The sequence below is a fragment of the Ruditapes philippinarum genome, unplaced genomic scaffold, assembly GCF_026571515.1.
Source record: "Ruditapes philippinarum isolate M1 unplaced genomic scaffold, ASM2657151v2 ctg2578_1_1_1_1, whole genome shotgun sequence".
NCBI lineage: Eukaryota > Metazoa > Mollusca > Bivalvia > Venerida > Veneridae > Ruditapes > Ruditapes philippinarum.
In genome coordinates, this window is record NW_026855989.1 from 173,004 (window position 1) to 192,351 (window position 19,348).

At 32.2% G+C, this 19,348-nt stretch overlaps 1 protein-coding gene across 1 annotated transcript in view; it reads right to left on the bottom strand.

The window, feature by feature from the left end:
• Positions 1-18,542, bottom strand: part of LOC132745052 (uncharacterized) — a 45,347-nt gene extending 26,805 nt beyond the window's left edge. Inside the window, exons 1-13 of the mRNA XM_060733888.1 lie at positions 18,342-18,542; positions 10,163-10,422; positions 9,593-9,774; positions 9,100-9,203; positions 8,184-8,452; positions 7,441-7,596; positions 6,860-6,900; positions 6,448-6,539; positions 5,860-6,034; positions 5,583-5,660; positions 4,513-4,767; positions 3,867-4,133; positions 356-1,543 (exon numbers count right to left, since the gene is read on the bottom strand). Coding sequence (XP_060589871.1) covers positions 356-1,543; positions 3,867-4,133; positions 4,513-4,767; positions 5,583-5,660; positions 5,860-6,034; positions 6,448-6,539; positions 6,860-6,900; positions 7,441-7,596; positions 8,184-8,452; positions 9,100-9,203; positions 9,593-9,774; positions 10,163-10,422; positions 18,342-18,455 — 3,181 coding nt within the window. The 5' untranslated portion in view covers positions 18,456-18,542. The remainder of the gene's footprint in view (positions 1-355; positions 1,544-3,866; positions 4,134-4,512; positions 4,768-5,582; positions 5,661-5,859; positions 6,035-6,447; positions 6,540-6,859; positions 6,901-7,440; positions 7,597-8,183; positions 8,453-9,099; positions 9,204-9,592; positions 9,775-10,162; positions 10,423-18,341) is intronic.
• Between the last annotated feature and the right edge of the window lie 806 nt (positions 18,543-19,348).

The following is a 19,348-nucleotide window of genomic DNA, read 5'->3' on the forward strand; positions in this document are numbered from 1 at the left end:
GTAAGTCTTAAATAAAATTATAGAAACCTGACCCACTTTGTTTCGTGTGTTTCACTTTCCTTATTCTTTTTAATAGATAAAATACATGTATACTTTTAAACTTTAAAAGGATGGGCATAAATTGGCACCTGAAATAATATCAGCAGATTTTGAATGACTGAAATTATCAGGATGACATTATTTTAAGGAATATATATTTTTCTATCTTGCATTAATAATTAACACTGGTAAACAATATTATACATTCGTCCGTATATTATTTCCTCTTTTAATCTTTGAAATATTAAATACTAAATTATTGAAATGTTTCAATTAAGACAATTATTCAAGAGTAATATCGATACTAAAATGTTACCGGAAAAGACACGTGCTCCAGGAAAATTTATTGATGTTACTTGCAGATCAGGTGGCGGAGTAAGTTTAACAGTTATTGTAGAAAGACTGCGCATCACGTTGTTTGATTTGTTTTGTTCCGTTATGGTCATATACATATCGGTATACACAAATATATAAGCATTCCCTGTTGTTTTCTCATCGAATGTAAATAGGGCAGAAGATGAATATCCGTCATTAGGGTATAATATATTCGTGTGGCGAACACTTGCTACAAGCTTTGCGTTCTGAAACTTATTGTCCCAGGAAAGGTAGATACCATCTGTCCAATGGGTATATAGCAATGTTAATCTCCCTTTATTCATAACTGTCCATTGCACTTTTCTACTATCTCCTGTGAAAGCAAGCGGTGGTATCGTTACATTGGTTACTGCAACATCGACAAAATGTCGGGTTTCAAAACTCCAAATAGGACTGAAAAATAAATCATTGTTTATATAATTGTATACAATTTGCCAATTGTACTTTGTTCCAGGCTCCAGCGTCGGGGATTCATAAAAGCTTTCAATTGAAAAAAAACTTGCTTCTTTTGATCTTTCAGCTCCTCGTTTCCAAATATAGATAGTATAGTTAGAAACTGATGGAGAGCTTTGCCAACGTAGATATATGTTTAAATCTATTCCTGTTTGTCCATCACCTGGAGATAATGGTTTCCTCGCTTGGCGGATTCTAAGTGGTTGGTTTACCGTTACCTTCCTACCACAATCATCATAAATTGTCCATGTACGATTGATTTTTGAATCGCATTGTCCATGATTAGGAGGTTCATCAGCGAAACTAAACTTGATAGGGATCCCACATGGGTGTTTAACTTTAAACATTGATGCTATCACATCAGTCATATTTTCAAGAGCACCGCATGCTACTAGTAGAGGACCTGGATATCGCACTAATTCAATATTGCTTTCCGATTTTATGTGAATTGTTTGCGAATACGTTGCCTTATTGCCGGCTTTATCAACTGCTGTCCAATTCCTTCTTAAAGCACAAGAATGAATGTGTTCATCCGAATAGTTCAAATGTGGCGATGTATCTAAATCGTCGCTTACCGAAGCATTACAAATACTCTCTGGTTTAAAATCATCTGCAGAGCAGTCTACAGTTAAGGAATGTCCGTTTTCACAAACCTGAATTTTCGGATCTTCAAAATCTGTAAATTAAGATGACTAAAGAATGTTTTAAAAAGTCCTAATTACATTGTCATAATTGTGTTGTTCTTATAGAGTTACTGAGTCACTCAATCGTCTTTACTTCAGATTTTTGATACCAAATGTAATGTTTTAACATTATATGACTTTTTTAATGCTGTCTTAGGTAGCCTTCAAATAAAATTAAGAAATAGCATCGGTCTTACCGGTGTTTATCGGCTATTTAACACCGGTTTGGAGTTTTGATGCGTAGGAATTGACCAAGAAAGCCGTAGGCCTGCGTGGTTAATTTTTTCGCATCAAAACGACAAAACCGATGTTAAATAGCCGATAAACACCGCTAAGACTGATGTTATTTCGATTCTAACAAGATAAAATAAGGAAGATCACTAATGTTATTTTTTCAAGCGGAAATAACTTCCGGTGCCGATTTTCGTATAACGATGTTCGATTTCGCACCCTACTGTTGCTAAGATAAAGAAATTATTAAACAAAAGCAATTATAAGAAAAAAAACGTTATTTTATTTCAACAATAAAAACTTACGTCTTACAATGGATTGTATTGTGTTTACATCAGTGCCCTATTTATCAATCTTGTATGTTTGAACTGACGTCTGCGTTTATGAATGAGATGTTTACTTAGAATGACGTCATTACGCTGCTTACGGATTGGCGCCGTTTTGTCAAAATATTTATTAACTATTTATATGAATCAAATATGTGGCGTCAGTGTATATGATATATTATTTCGGTATTGTATGGGGAAAAAACATTATAAGAACTGAAATATAAATGAAAATGTTTTTTATTGTTGCTTTAAAAGGAATTGTAAACTATATAATCGAGGGAGAAAACATAACAGCCGCATATACATGTAGTCCCTAACCAGTGTTTATTGGCAGTTTAACACCGGTTTTTTCTTCTTTGTCTATAGTGCAAAATCACGAGAAGTGTTAGAATTATGGATCAATATAAGATTGAACGAAGTCGATAACAGTAGTCTTCATTTGCCTGTCCCTGAACATATATATATTTCATATAGGGCAAATTTATAATATACATGATAATTATACTATTTACCAAGTTAACCTAAGCATATTCTTTCTCAAGACTTTTCCCAAACTGTCAAGGTGATCTTTGAATTAAGAATAATTAGATCTCTTAGGGTTAATATCTGGTCATTGACAATGGCATTACTAAATTTAATAAACAAAGGCTTATTTATTATCCATTTACAGATCAGACAAGGACCTTCTATAAATTGTCACTGCGACCTTGGCATTTTAACCGTATGACCTTAAAATTAATAATGGTCTCCTACTGGTCATGGACAATGTTCCTACATACTTTCACCAACAGATAAGTTTACTTTGCAAGTTATAGAATAATCAATAATTATGCATCTACAGGGCATAGGCAATGTTACTACTAAAACTCATTATCCTTCTCAAGTTATTAACTGGACAAGGATTTTAGACAGTGAATTATATATTGTTATATATAATCAGGGTAATTGACTGGCCATGGGCAGTGTCCTTACAAACTTTAGAATATTGATAGAAAAATGATTATAAAACAAATTGTTTATACCATCTTGACCTGTGAGTTAATGGCTCAAAATCAATATGGGTTACCTAAAGGTCATGGGAAGCTTTCATACAAAAATTTCACAAACTTTCGCCTTTTTACTTCCCATGACTGTGATCAGACAATGAATGATTTTACGCAACGATCACAATCAAAAGAAGTCATCTACTTGCATTAAGCATTGTCCTACAATGTCACATAAATTATGATTAATGCCATCTCTAGAAATTTTTCGGAGAGGGGTAACATGACCGACATACGGATCGACAAGCGGACGAACCGACCACCAAATCACAATATCCTCAGTGAAAGAGCTAATAAATAAATGAAAAAGTAAAAGTACACTCGCAAATGGAGACTTGCAAACAAAAACATTTAAGAGTGTCACCATAGACTTAAACTTTACACAAGACATACAGGGAAGAAGCATTTAGGGGCATCACCCTAGAATGGTCGTAAACACATCTAAAGATATCAATCGTACTCTCATTGGACCTTATTAAAACTTAAGTCGTAATAGTTAAAACATTCAATTGTCATGGTACATATATAAGTCTTATAGATTGTTTATTTTGTAAATATTATTTTAACTAGTGCCTTCATATGCACTTTCTAGTGAAATGAAGGTATGTTCTATACATAAGAAAAGGAAAATTGAAGGTATGTTCTATACATAAGAAAAGGAAAAAAAACTTATAATTGTGTTCAATGTAGTCAAAATGTTTAAATAATATTACCAGAAATCCATGTGACATGTTTTTCATTAGCATTGCGAACTTCATCGAAAGCTGTAATTGTCAATCTGAATGTGATATTAGAAATTGTCGTTGGCAAGGTCCAATGTAGTGTCGAGCTTGAGCAAACAACTGGATATGTGTTAGCAATATATGACACAGAGCATACCGTGGTACAAGGTTCCATACATTGCCATCTAAATTCAGCAATGTTTTCGTTACTATATTCATCTGGTTTATTCTCTATGATTAGAACTGGTGGTGTAGTGTCTGCAATAAAATGTATTTGATCAGGAGAACTATGAAGACATATGGCTGCAGCATTCGATATGAAGTGATATGTTGAATCTAATGCATATACATATATTTGTGAACAAATACTCTGGTTATAAATGATGTAACTGGACCAATCAAATAATTTAATAATACAGAAACATACCGTTTGATAAAATGCATTTATTATTGACTAACACTTTAAATAAAAGTACAAAATTGTTTTATCTTTAATAGGAGTGACAGAAATATAAGAGTTTTGTGGGACTGATAATCGGAATAAGTTGACCAAATCATTTTATTAAGTGGTCGTGTTTACTTGAATGACTTAATATCCCATTTTCGATCGGGATGAAAATGAAATGACTTCACTTACCCACATCCCATAAATGGGTTTTGGTTGCCGAGTTTCCTTCAATGTCTGTTGCCACAATTTTCAATGTATACTGTCCTTCTTTAAGATCCTCTTTTTTCCATGTGTTGTTACACGAGATTGTCTCAATAATGCTATTTCGATTACTTAAAGAACACAAAGTTGTTGCAGGTTCATTGACTTTCCATTGTATTTCAGCTGTTGAATTTGTTTTCATAGGGTATTTTAGAAATGATATAGTTGGAGGAGTGACATCACCTGTATGGTTCAATACATCAAAAAAATAACGAGTTCATCATTCTACATACAGTTGAATTGTATAACAACAGGTTAACCATATACATGTACATATATTTCTACATGCAGCAGATAAAGAAAAGTTCACATCACTATATCATTTACAGAGACATGCCGGGCAGTCTGCCTCAAACAATTAGCATTCATACGTGTATTGTCCAAGGCTGACCCGGAGGTCTTTACAATGCTATGAAATCGTTGAGTCTAAATCATAAACTAAGCTTTTCATTTCTGTCACTTCTGATCTCTATTAGTTCATACCCAGTATATTATTTTAGCTTTAGAAATTGTTTTAAAATAAGCTTGGGACTTTATATTGTTAAATGTAATGTTACCTTAATTTCATAATGTAACTTTTTTTGGGAGTAACACAATTTGATATGATGATCCAACTCTTTCAACGAGATTAAGTTTTGCTTAAACTAATGTATATACTTTAGTTTTTTGTCATTCTGTGTCATAAATATTGGACTTATTAATACTTTAACTGATGAGGCTTGGAAATGTTGACAAACGGGCGCTTTTCAACTATTTGTCTTTGTTTTCTATTCTGGGTTGGAACTTCCCCTTTCCAGAACTTTAGAAAATATTTTGGTTGTACTTTCTCAAATACTTGATTGATAATAATTCCTTTCTTTTAAATAAATTTTAAATATGGAAAATGTATAAACAATGAGAATAAAATGGAAGTTTATGGCTAAGATTTTTTATAAGTATGGCACATCCAATACATTATGTACTTTCCCTCTAAAACAGTTTTGAAAAATAATACTTACGTATTCTATATCGCCAAAATGAGGTATCAAGCACAGCTTCTGATTCCGCATGACAGTATGTAGTACCTTGAACAATACCTGAAAATTAACAAATGGAAATAGTTTCACATTACCTAAAAAACATTATATTAACATTTCTCATCATACTGATTATGTTATACAAGAAATAATGCTTCATTGTTTTAATATTTACAGCAATCAAAACATGGGTATGGTAGTTAAACATAATATTATTGCATTCAGCTTGAAAACAAGAGACAGATAGATCACAATTTACCAAAATCGAAGAGAAAATAATATGATTCTTTTTCTTCTAAAGTAGCTGACGTGGTAAAAGTAATAGTTTTTCCATTGATCTTGAGTTTATTGGTATCTGAGGCATCAATCTGTTCAAGCTGGTATCCCGTGCTGTTATACAGTCTGATGAAAGATGGTCTTGATGCCCGTAAAACCTGTAATACCACCCGCTGAGATGAACCAGTTCTTTAAATAATACAACTAGCACTTGCAATTCATTTTCCCGAAAAGTATTTACATGTATATAAAATGTTTAAAATACATTATGATGTATTTATAAATTTATAATTTATGTTATAGTAGTTAATCAACTTGATAGTATGGTATTTTTATTCACATTATTTACAAAAATTCTAAAGCCGATTTAATTTCATTATAAACAAAAAATATTTAGTTCTTGCAAATCCTACAAAGCGTGCCAAGATAGAATTGTCATAATTCGATATTAGTCAATATCTGGCTAAAATGTCTTAAATTTTGACCTTTTTAGTTATACCTTAATAGAATTCATAAAAGAACATATCGTAGAAATTTATAAAAGTAAAACAGAAAAATGTATATATTTTACATTTCCATCTGTAGATATATTCCATTCTGTATTGCTGGGATAGACTTTTCCTGCAGGCATTTGTGACTCTTTCAGCAGTGACGGAGGTGAAACTGAAACAAAATCTAATGTGTTACAGCAACGGCAGTCAAACTTAACCATACCCCGCTTGACTAAAAAGAGATTAGAAATTTCCACGGAGGTGCAGTCAAACCAGTCTCATACTGTTGGTGTAGTCAGTCCTAGATTCAATCTGAAATGCAAAACTCTGTATTGTCTCTAACTTACTGCAACCTTGTCTGAATATTTTTACGTATAGTTTTATTATTGCTTGCTGGCGATATTTTCATTTTTCTCTTTTTTTCTTATTGCACAACATTAATGCCATTTTGAATTTACAGATCATGTTCAAACATGATTATTATCTACTTACCACCAGCAAGTAGTGTTACACATCTCTTGTCACTCTCAGTTCTGAAAAATAAGGTTTATTTATAACACTTTTTGGAATATTGCAACCCAATGATACTAATACTTCTCTCGCTCTGCTGGCGGCTTCATAATATACCAGAATTGATGCGCTAAGTGCTCACCAAGATCACCAGGCACATTCTGCTGTTGATCATGAGCTGTGCTGTTCACTATTCTGTCGGTACATATTTTATGATTTTCCCTTAAATAGATAAATGGTCTTGTCCATATTGAAAGATAGACAAACCCATTTCTGGAAAGTGTTAAGCTCTATCAAACCGAGCCTGCAACATTTTCTATTTTGTCGTGTTGGGCTTTCTTTAGCGATTCTGTTTTCTCTCTGTTTAATATGTAGCTAGATATATTGCTGTTGAAAGTATGAAAATGCTCATGCCTAATGTATATTTATTGCATTTAACGAGTCGTTCCTTTCCTCTTATGTTTACATTAATTGTATGGAAAATAGCTAATCAGTGGTACAACTTGTTTGACAATTTCAACGCAGGATAGATGAAATTTCCTTTTATAGTTATAATGACATACCCGATAGAATTTTCGACAGCAGAAAAGCAAAATGTGTTCCTGACATCCCTATTTGCAGGTGACCACGTGATATTCATTCTCCAATCAGTTGTTGATACATTATATAGGTTACCCTTAGTCATACCAAGAGGAGATATTGTCTTGATTTCTGCTATACTAGAATAAAATTTTAATAATAACAATAAATTATTTAAGAAATAATATATCCCAAACTGTGATTTTATCGCTCAATAACATCACTGTTTGGAGTTCGGATGCGAGGAATTATATCACGAGGGCGTAGCCCGAGTGATATAATGATGCTCATCCGAACGACAAACAGTGATGTTATCCAGCGATAAAATCACCGATTTGGATATATTATTTCGATTCTAACACGACATAAACAAAAAAATGCTGCCGTACCTGCTATTAAGCAAAATTGTGCCTGATTTGTTTCCGTACTTATTGTCAGCGCGTCGGATTTTATAGTGGTTACGTCACATGTATAATGATTACGTCACATGTCTAAATATAGAACGTCAAACAGTGACTCTATTGCATAATAACACACACTTTCAGTTCTTCTATGTTCAATAGGGGAAAATGCTGGTCGTGTTAGAATTAATTATAACATTGTTAGGGAAAAATGTTTATTCATTGACTTATCAGATAACGTTAGAAAATACTAAAAATATTTACATTATATGCATTCAAATATTTTTATAATTTGTATATTACATTTAAAATGAAATATTTTCTACCTCCTATTCGCATTAACAACACGTGCAACAATTGCTACATGAAGGACTTTGTTGAAAGGTACGCCTATGCAAGCGCTATTTGGAGGTGTTGGATCTACAAACAGTGTAGTCTTTTCGCACGAACTACCGCCTTCGTAAACGTTAAACAGGAACTGAACAGGTATACTGCTGAGCGGTGTTGTCGAGTTAACATCGGCATAGTCTTCTACTTGAATTGGAACAGCAAACCATCCAGTCTGTTTGGCTTCGTATGTTATTGTACATGTATCCTTTAAAGTGAAAAGCCAAGTAGCCAAGTTTATTAAAACAAAAGAACAATTAATAAATTAAAAAGTTTTAACTTGCACAGGAAGTGTTGTTTAAAATTCTGCAAGTTCTGAATATATAAAGTCTTTTACGTTACTGTAATCAGTTCACGTGTTCGTTTACTAAAAAGATATTCGATCTTGTCCGAAGAATGTTTACCAAAGGAAAAGGGAAATCTCAATTTAAACATATTAAACATATATTTCATGTATTTATTACATTACAGTAACAGTTTCTGTCTTCCATTATAGAGACTCTATACATCAGTACGTGGTTCCGGTATATTCAAATTATTAAGCGTCTTGTATTAAACAGTAAGTTGCATAGATTTTGTTCACATTTAGACAAAAATAACATAAAGGATTCAAAACTCGAAACTGATGAAACACAGAATGATTAGACGATAAACTCATTTTAAACTATTATAGAATTACAGGCGATTCAAGCTGTTAACTTTTATAGTATACATAGTTTATTTATTTTTAAATCACTTACAGATTCTTCAATACGCGCTATTTGAAGAATAATACTAGCTATGCTATGGAGACAATAAATCATGAAACATAATTTTGTTAATTGGTAAATAATGTGTGTTGACATGGTCACTTACATAATATATATAAGCTTTTGGTGGACTTCTGCATACACTGCCACATTCATCTTTTAAAGAATCGGCCCAGCGACATCTCACAATGTCATTATCAGGATCACTTACTAAAATATTATTATTACCATATATAGATCATTCCAGAAAAAAACATTATGGTACGTGTTTGAAAAATATACTATCGGAAAAAAACAGAAGAACTGAGTTAGATTATTGGCTAGCAAAATGACATCGCATATTCTTCAATTGTATTCCAAAATTTGAATAAGAGGTGCTTCTTTATCACATTAACCTTTTATAAATTATGAACATAATTGGTTCTTAAAGCTGATTTGTATTTTGCCACCGAATGTAGCAAATAATTATTCCCTTTTACCTGGAAAAATCGTCAAATAGATTTCGGATTATATCTCAATTATTATTGCATAAGTAACTTAATGTGCCGATGTCTCCCGCTCCGGAATGTTTAGCTTATCTTGCAAGTCATTTTCGTTACCTGGAATAATAATGGAATGGTTACAACCACGTTGCAGTCGAACAATTGGAGATATCTCGGCTGTTGGCGATGAATTTATTCGTCCTATATCTGATCTTGTTTTCAAACTAGCTCTAGCCCGAAGCGTCCAAGACCCGCTAGATCCTACTACCAACGTGTTTATCCATGCACGTCCTTTAAATCTGTTTAATAAAAAGTAAAATTATGTCAGAATGCATATAAATGGGCATTAACTGGTATAATGTCTTAACAGAATTTACCTGCATTGATAGATTGATAATGTTTGTTAACGTCGACTTTTTAATTACAATGATTTGTAGCACAAAGAAATTGAAAACACCGCCTGTATAATGGTCTTGGAATGGCATACGCACCTTTCAAAATAATATTTTTATGTCTTAAAATTATTTATATTTATGAAGGTTCTACTCTCCACGTGTCGATTTCGTTTCTTACAAGTTCCTGTCTTTTGGTGAAATATTAAAAGTATGTCAGAATTTAAAACAAAATTGAAATTAAATGTTAATATGCTATGATTCTATGACGAAGAAATTCAAAAGTATATCAAACCCGAATTCAAAGTTTGAATGGCTATTAGAAGAATATAGCATGGCTGTTATTCGTCCTCTTCCGGATGACCAGTCTTCATTCTTACTGTAATCTGTACATTGATAAACAAGAGGTCCGAGAGAACCGTGGCAGTGTTGAAAGCACTCGATTGATCCTTCATCACCTATTTTAGTTCCTTGTTGTATAATGGTATCATTACAAGTAAATTTAGAACTGTACGTCATTCTCCATGAAATACGATATTCTATAATAACTTCATTCTGAAATAAAAAAAAGTTTTAAGATAGGGATTTTTCGTTAAATAATTATGTGTTTAAAAATGCATTCCGCCAGTAATCCATTAAACAATTATAGAGACGAGTAGTTTGTGTTTTGCTGATTGTAAGATTTTGAAATTGCCTGTTGACATAGCATTATTTAAAATATGGATTTTTTTACTCTAAAAGCCTGGAATTTGATTAATATACAAAGAAATAAATTGTACAAATAAAGCAAAACATGATTGTTCCAAATAGCCTAGCCCTTTTCTAGTTATGGAATATCTTTAAACTATTTGAACAGAATGCGACGCATATATAGACAACAAAAACAACAATACTATTAATAATAATTATATAATCGGACCATTTTGAATTGTACCCTTGACCATGGTAAAGGAAATTCTCCAGAGAACCCTAAATCTTCCTGAACATAATTATTTTTCCTTATTCTAGTGTCTCGTCCAATATAGATTGTATGGTTGTATACTCGTCTAATAGTATGAGGTGATCATACATTGTTAAGTGCGATACTGAATTATATTTGACGAGTACACAGCTGTTAAAACCTATATTGGTCGGCGCGTAAGGTGAGTTAGTAAAAGTTGTTTCGGCTGTGTACGAATCAAATAAATTAAGTACATGTATTGTTCCCAAGCATGTTAAAGGATTTCTTCATGTCATACCACCATTTTTTTTTGATATTTTGACAGATCTTTGTAACCTCATTTACAATAAGGATTTTACATAGATTTTCGGTCTCTCAAACATAAAATACGAGGATACATTGAGGATGACTTGTATTTGATATAGATATTTTGGACTCAAGAAATGAAAGCAAGGCCATATGGGTTACGATATGGATTTGTTATTAACATTTTGGACTCGGAAAATGACAACGAGGCTTTATCGGGTGTTACATAGATTTGATAATGGACATTTTGGACTCTGAAAATAAAACGAGGCTAAATTGATAATCTTGGATCCATTTTTTATTTTTCTCGACCATCATGTGGTGCAAATGATGAAAGTGCATTGGTGTGAAATAAAATTTATAATTGCGATGTATACTAGCCATATTAAAACAGCACGAACAAAGGAATGACATCATAAATAAATGCTTTATGTACAAAAGGCAACTGAGATTTTCTTTATTTGCGGGTTTTGTTTCTTAAGATTGACGATGATTTTAAGGACAATTTGTTTTATATCATATGCACTTTGTAAAATCGCTGTTAATCACCAGGACGCCTTTCATTTCAATATTTACGAATGATCTAAGCACCTGTAAATGGAAATCAATTGGCAAATACCATTCGAGTGTTTTATAATACAAAGCTATAGAGACTGTACATAGATATGTGTTTCTCATGTTTTGTTTTTATTAAGGAAATAATTTTTGAAAATTATGTGACTAAGTGTTATTCAAAAACCATATCTAAAGAACACGAAAACTATATTATCTCATGCAAATGCGAAAGGGGTGCATGTGTTTGAAATTGAACTTCCTGGTAAAAGATTATATGCATGAATTAAACTTTTTTTGTCCTTTTTTTTCTTTATTTAAGCAATAGTCTTACAGTAAAGTTAAGGATTTAAATGCATATTCCAAATACGAGCAGCATATATCATCTTACTTTAACTTTTCCTCTTCCTTGGCCTTATGAATTTTAATTTACTTCCATTTTCATGGAATTTTAGCTTATCTTTTTTATCAATGTGAAACTTGTTGTGTCACATTACTGACAGGTGTCCCTTCAAATAGTTTTTTAGCCTAGCAACAACACGAATTTTATCTTAAAATATTTTGAGTTGTTTAACTTTATTGTTTGCAAACATCTTCAAAAGAAAATACATAGTTGTGAAGAAAAGCTATTTGCTTTGAGTTTTTAATCTATAATTCCCGTTTCATATTTCACATTTAAAATGATGTGTTCAGTAAAATCATTTTGCATACTTCATATTCAAAAAAGCAAACATTTTTATGCATGTAATTTCTTTAGATATTTCATATGCCTTCTTACAAAGGCAGATTTCTTTGTTCAGAACTATTGAAAATCTATCTTTGGACACTGTTAATATGTTTTTTGTTATTACTATAGTAATACTATTGTTGTAGTATAATATATAGTACTATAAAAGTAATATACTAAACGTTGCTTTTAATTCTGATAATATTCTTATTAAATTGTCAAATTATATTTCACTATTGCATTTTCATGAGTTTTTTTTTTTTTTTTTTTGGAAAGGGTTATATTATACAAAAAAGAATGCAATATGATTTGAGCAGCATCGGGGATGGAAGGAGTAAACACAGCTTACAGATTATATATGAGATTGCTTTGATATATTGTAACACTGCATCTTTGTATTTGGCTTAACAAGCTCGGTGACTATATCAATTAACGTTTTTATAATATCAGGTCTTCTGAAACGTATGATGTATTAAAGTTGATCTATCGAATTAGACAAATAATTTTGTACACGTATAACACTATAATGCACTGCTACTTGTAATAATAAATATTGTACAGTTAGTTATTTGTTATCATGCAAGTACTTTGCCTGTTATCAATATGTCCCTTTTTATTTAGCATTGAATAATAATATTTTGGAAAAAAGGGAATTACAGAATTACATGTCAGTATGATGTAGATATTACGAAAGCCTAATAGTGTCAAATGAAATAAAAAATAATAGTGCAAAGGCGTTATAACGCGAATAAAGGCATTATTACGCGAATCAAAAGGCGTAAGAACGCGAATCAAAAGGCGTAGCAACGCGAATCAAAAGGCGTAATAACGCGAATAAAGGCGTAGCAACGCGAATAAAGGCGTTTTAACGCGAATCAAAAGGCGTAATAACGCGAATAAAGGCGTTATAACGCGAATCAAAAGGCGTAGTAACGCCTTTATTCGCGTTATAACGCGAATCAAAAGGCATAGTAACGCGAATAAAGGCGTTATAACGCGAATAAAAAGGCGTAATAACGCGAATAAAGGCGTAATAACGCGAATCAAAAGGCGTAATAACGCGAATAAAGGCGTAATAACGCAAATCAAAAGGCGTAGTAACGCACATAAAGGCGTTATAACGCGAATCAAAAGGCGTAATAACGCGAATAAAGGCGTTATAACGCGAATCGAAAGGCGTAGTAACGCGAATAAAGGCGTAGTTACGCGAACCAAAAGGCGTAATAACGCAAATTAAAACACATTATAATGCAAATTTAATACCATATTTATACTAATCAAATTCGCGAGAAAGGAAGACCAATATTGATCTGAATTTATTGCTCAAGATATAAACTCGTATACAATAATACAATATACATTTACAATAACTTTCATTCCATTTGCACAGTAATTATGCAAACTATTTGTCATAAACTAATAAAGACACTTTAATATTTGCCAATATAAGATGACTTGGTGACTTATAGGTTATAAAGTATTACCTCCTTCAAATAACAATCCTCCTATGAAGTTTGAATATTGTGGGCCAAATGGAACTTAAGTTATGCTCCCGAAACCAAATTGCTTACGGACGGACAGACAGACATACAGACGGACGGACGCACGTTCCAACATTTTGGGTTTAGGGGCTATTTTCTTTGTTATTTTTTTTTTGTTCTCTTAAGGGCTACTAGCCCATAAACCCTTTGATCACGGATTGAACCTATTGTTCTCTTTTGTTCTCTTTTACTGTTATATAGCCCCTAAACCCAAAATGTTTGCTCGGGACGTACGGACGCCAGGGGGATAACATAATATGCCCGAAAATTCTTTCGGGCATATAATAAAACGTACATCTAGATCAATTCATTTAAATCAACATTGTTCTTCCTTCCATACATTAATAGGCCACTGTTTGGAATTTATATGGTATTAAATTAGCGTTATAACGCCTTTTGTTTTGCGTTATTATGGCCTTTTGGTTCGCGTTATTACGCCTTTTGATTCGCGTTATAACGCATTTATTCGCGTTAGTACGCCTTTTGATTCGCGTAATTACGCCTATTGTTTCGCGTTATAACGCGAATCCAAAGGCGTAATTACGCGAATCAAAAGGCGTACTAACGCGAATAAAGGCGTTATAACGCGAATCAAAAGGCGTAATAACGCGAATAAAGGCGTTATAACGCGAATCAAAAGGCGTAATAACGCGAAAAAAGGCGTAGCAACGCAAATCAAAAGGCGTAGTAACGCCTTTATTCGCTTTATAACGCGAAACAAAAGGCGTAATAACGCCTTTATTCGCGTTATAACGTGAATCAAAAGGCGTAATAACGCGAATTAAGGCGTTATAACGCGAAACAAAAGGCGTAGTAACGCCTTTATTCGCGTTATAACGCGAAACAAAAGGCGCAATTACGCGAATAAAAGCGTTGTAACGCGAATCAAAAGGCGTACTAACGCGAATAAAGGCGTTATAACGCGAATCAAAAGGCGTAATTACGCGAATAAATGCGTTATAACGCGAATCAAAAGGCGTACTAACGCGAATAAAGGCGTTATAACGCGAATCAAAAGGCGTAATAACGTGAATTAAGGCGTTATAACGCGAATCAAAAGGCGTAATAACGCGAACCAAAAGGCATAATAAGGCAAAACAAAAGGCGTTATAACGCTAATTTAATACCATATAAATTCTAATCCGTGGCCTAGTAATGTAAGATAGGAAGAACAATTTGATCTAAATAAATCGATCAAGACGTACGTTTTATTTTCAATTCTGTACGGATACGTCCTAAGGCCACAGTCTGATTTTTTAAATCTTTTATTAGGAAATGCTTTCGTCAGATTAAAGGTTAACTTTCACCCAACTATAGATACTTTTCTACATAGACAAAGAAGGGAATGTCTCCTATAATTGTGATTTAACTGAAACACTATCCCCCATTTAAACATACTTATCAATAATCACCCTAATGTGACTAACTTATACCTTACGTTTTCCTAAATCTTGTTACCTATAGCATATTACCTATAGCTTAATTAGGAATGGCATTCACATAATTAGAAGAAACTAGATGTTATAAGGTAATCAAATAGGATATATCCGAAGATAATTGAACATATGACGCACATATAAGATAAGATAAGATAAGAAAAGAAAAGAAATTCATTTACTATAGTGACATGTGTAAAAGCAATATATGATACATGTGAATTCAGATTAACTGTATTTACGTCCAGTCCAATGGACCTATAAGCACCCAGACACCTTAAATTGGCAAATATTAAAGAGTCTTCATAAGTTTATGACAAATAGTTTGCATTATTACTGCGCAAATGGAATGTTAGTTATTGTAAATATATATTATATTATTCTATACGAGTTTATATCTTGAAGAATAAATTCAGATCAATATTGGTCTTGCTTTCTTACGTTACCAGGCAATTTGATTAGTATAAATATGGTATTAAATTGGCATTATAATTCGTTTTAATTTGAGTTATTACGCCTTTTGGTTCGCGTTATAACGCCTTTATTCGCGTTATTACGCATTTTGATTCGCGTTATTACGCCTTTTGATTCGCGTTATTACGCCTTTTGATTCGCGTAATAACGCCTTTATTCGCGTTGCTACGCCTTTATTTGCGTTGCTACGCCTTTTTTCGCGTTATTACGCCCTTTGATTTGCGTAATTACGCCTTTTGAATCGCGTTATAACGCCTTTATTCGCGTTATTACGCCTTTTGATTCGCGTAATAACGCCTTTATTCGCGTTATAACGCCTTTGTATTTTTATTTTTTATTTCATTTGACACTATTAGGCTTTCGTAAGATATTCTTTCTTACGAAAAGTAATATTTCATATTATATTTTGTCCATTCTTTTCAAGAATATCAGTTATCGTCTACGCTTATAGTTTTTTCTTAATAATAATGTAAGTAACATATCTCTTACAAATGTTTGGTTTTAAGAGGCATCGCCCAATACTATAGTGGGTTTGACTTTATTCAGCCATGCACATCAACAAAAATATTCACATTCGAAATAAAGTGTGTTTTACGGTGTCCATTTAGGGCTATCACGACACACACATAACTCGAAACAGCAAAACACGACATTACGATGGTGAAAAATCGAAATAACGAATAAGTTTGCAAATTGTTTGTAGGTCGCAAGTGCACACTTCGTTTGTTTTTTTACTACATTTTCATCAACTCCCATTGTAAGCTATAAAACATTCTCGAAAGCTATTTAGAGAGCGTAAAGTTACCGCCAGAATGTTAAACTCGGGATATTAGATTAATTTTGTAAAGTTAAAATATCGGTTAAATTTGCCTGCAAAAAGAAACTTGTAGATATTTACTATGAATTCAGTAATGTTATCAAACTCAAAATATTTAAAAATCAGATAGCTGTGGTTTTTCCATAACTACTGAAAGCTTTATATCACCGTAGGTAAGTTCAAACAGTTTTTTAAACATAATTATAATTATCTTCTTATAATTTGGTGTACGGAAAGAATAAGAATAAAATACTTCACCTTTTATGTATCCTCTTTCTTTTGCAGACGAATTAATAGAGAAATAAAACATATCGTTGTTATTTTCATTTTCTCTGTCATTATAATCATAACGGGACAGGAAAAGTTAAATCAGACGTTTTAATGTTAATAAAGTTTTTAAAAACGTCGGTTTTAATCTTCATGAAATTATATTTTACAACCATATTTCTTTATCAAAATTTGATAATTTGAAGTTCAATTGGCGCGAAGTTTTTAAAAAGTGACGACCAAATCAACTGAGACATTTTATATACATATGAATATTTTTGAATAATAATCACTTTTGTCTCTTCAATTTATTTTAATTACATTTTTTAATGATATCATTTCTTCCAAGTTGATTCAATTTCCATTAAATTTTGTTATGCACTTATTAACAAATGCTTTAAGTAATCTGATTTTAAATGTGTATATCTCCTTAACCAAAGCTTGAAATTGCACAATACCTGGTACGCAGTAAACTTACCATTGTCTTTTGTTGCGGTGTTTAATGAAATATGGGATGTAATGCATCAAGAGCATGGCCGCTTAAACTTGCAAAGAAGGTTTTTCACAGAATCGTAAAAATGTTTGTTTGACATGTAGACAGACGTTAAAAACTACGCGAATAGTTTGTCTTGGGGTCTTAATCCGGGTGAAATATCGTATTTGCAAGTTTGTACATTATTTCTTTGTAAAAAAACAACTTAATTTTAATCACGACTTAAAACGTCTAATACGCCGTTTTGTTCAGTATGCAAGGTTCTGCAACTGAAACTGAACGTAAGTGGTTCGGCCAGTTTATGATATATGATAATGTATACGTACATGAGGTATATTGGTACATGTTCGTTGCAACAGTTACACACGATTGGTTCAATTTTCCGGATCCTAATTATATTATAATTGATAGATGAAACTCTTGGTAAGGGTGTAGCTATATTAGAATGTTTCGTAACAAAATTGTTCCAAACCAGAACTGGCTGACTTTCTCCTGAAAAATAATTTTACCCCAGTAACAAAATTACCGGGCTGTGAGTCAAGCATACGTCTAATACGCAAATCTAAAAGTTTTTTGCGAATTTCAATTTTCACATTTACCTCGTAAGCTGTCTTTGAATAATTGTCGTGTAAATATCATGAAACAAAAAGGATATGATTTATTTTATGGTTGAAAAATTTTTTAATCGAAAATCTAAATGTTGTCAGTACCGTTTGAAAAGGAAATAAAATATATCATAGGGCACTTTTCAGTTCATTCTATACATGTACCTCTCTCTCTCCCTCTTTTTTTCTTTTTTTCCATAAGTGTATCATTTAAAAACAATCTAAGGGTATATTGAAATATTATTATTACAAACTAACACCGAATGTTGTAAATGAACATTTGCAGGGTTTTCTAGAAAAAATACAAAAGAATTACCTTATTTGTCCCTGGCTTCCATGTTATTATGGCTCCTCGAAAATGTGATCCCAAAACACTTACAAGGACGAATACTGTCAGAATGACAAATACTTTCCACCATTGTTTCAACATGATGCTTTCATATCGTTAATGTACAATACAAGTATGCAAGACAATTGCGACTGTGAGAGTGGGTTTTCAAAATACAAATGATAAAAATATGACTATTCCTCAAACTTAAAGAGATAAAAATAAGGTTTTGAAATATCTTGTCATTTTGAAGTGGAGCGTCATTTTGTTTAACTTTTTATCAAATCAAACATTGAGTGAGTATTGAGTCAACAATTCTGTTTAGGCCAAAATATATTATCCTTTTTTTTGCAATAAAATATGTTAAAATCAAGTTATTCACGTATTGAATTGATTTATATAATTTATTTATATGATTTGATTGTTGGTCATCGATACTACAGAAATTTGTTAAAAAATAATGGAAAAGGACCGCTTGTCTTTTCTAAACAATTACGAGCTGACTTTTGTATTGTCAGCACAATCTAACACATTTATGCCATATCTGATTGGTGAAACAATCTGTAACATCTTGTTGAATAAACCTTTTGTTAGATCTTGTTCATAAATTATGTTGGCAATGTCTTGTTGATAAAACACAATTTGAAAATAAATAAAACTTTTACAATATTTTAAAATAATGAGAATAATTATGCTGAAAAGAGAAAGTGAGAAATTTTCAAATTTAGGCATAAGTATTGGACGTAAAAGTATGAGAAATACAAATTTATAACTCATCCATTCTGTTTTTTCTTCTGTCTTATCAAGAATGTCACTTCAAACAGCTTTGTTACATAAATTCATCTAGAAAGTAACTGTACGTGCTTTGATGCACCATAGATATTTAACTAGGATTTACCTCCCACGAACACAAGATAAAGATTACTATAAAAAATAGATTAAATTGGTCAGGCGCGCGACCAATTTAATTTTGTAAATACGTTTTTATAAACTTG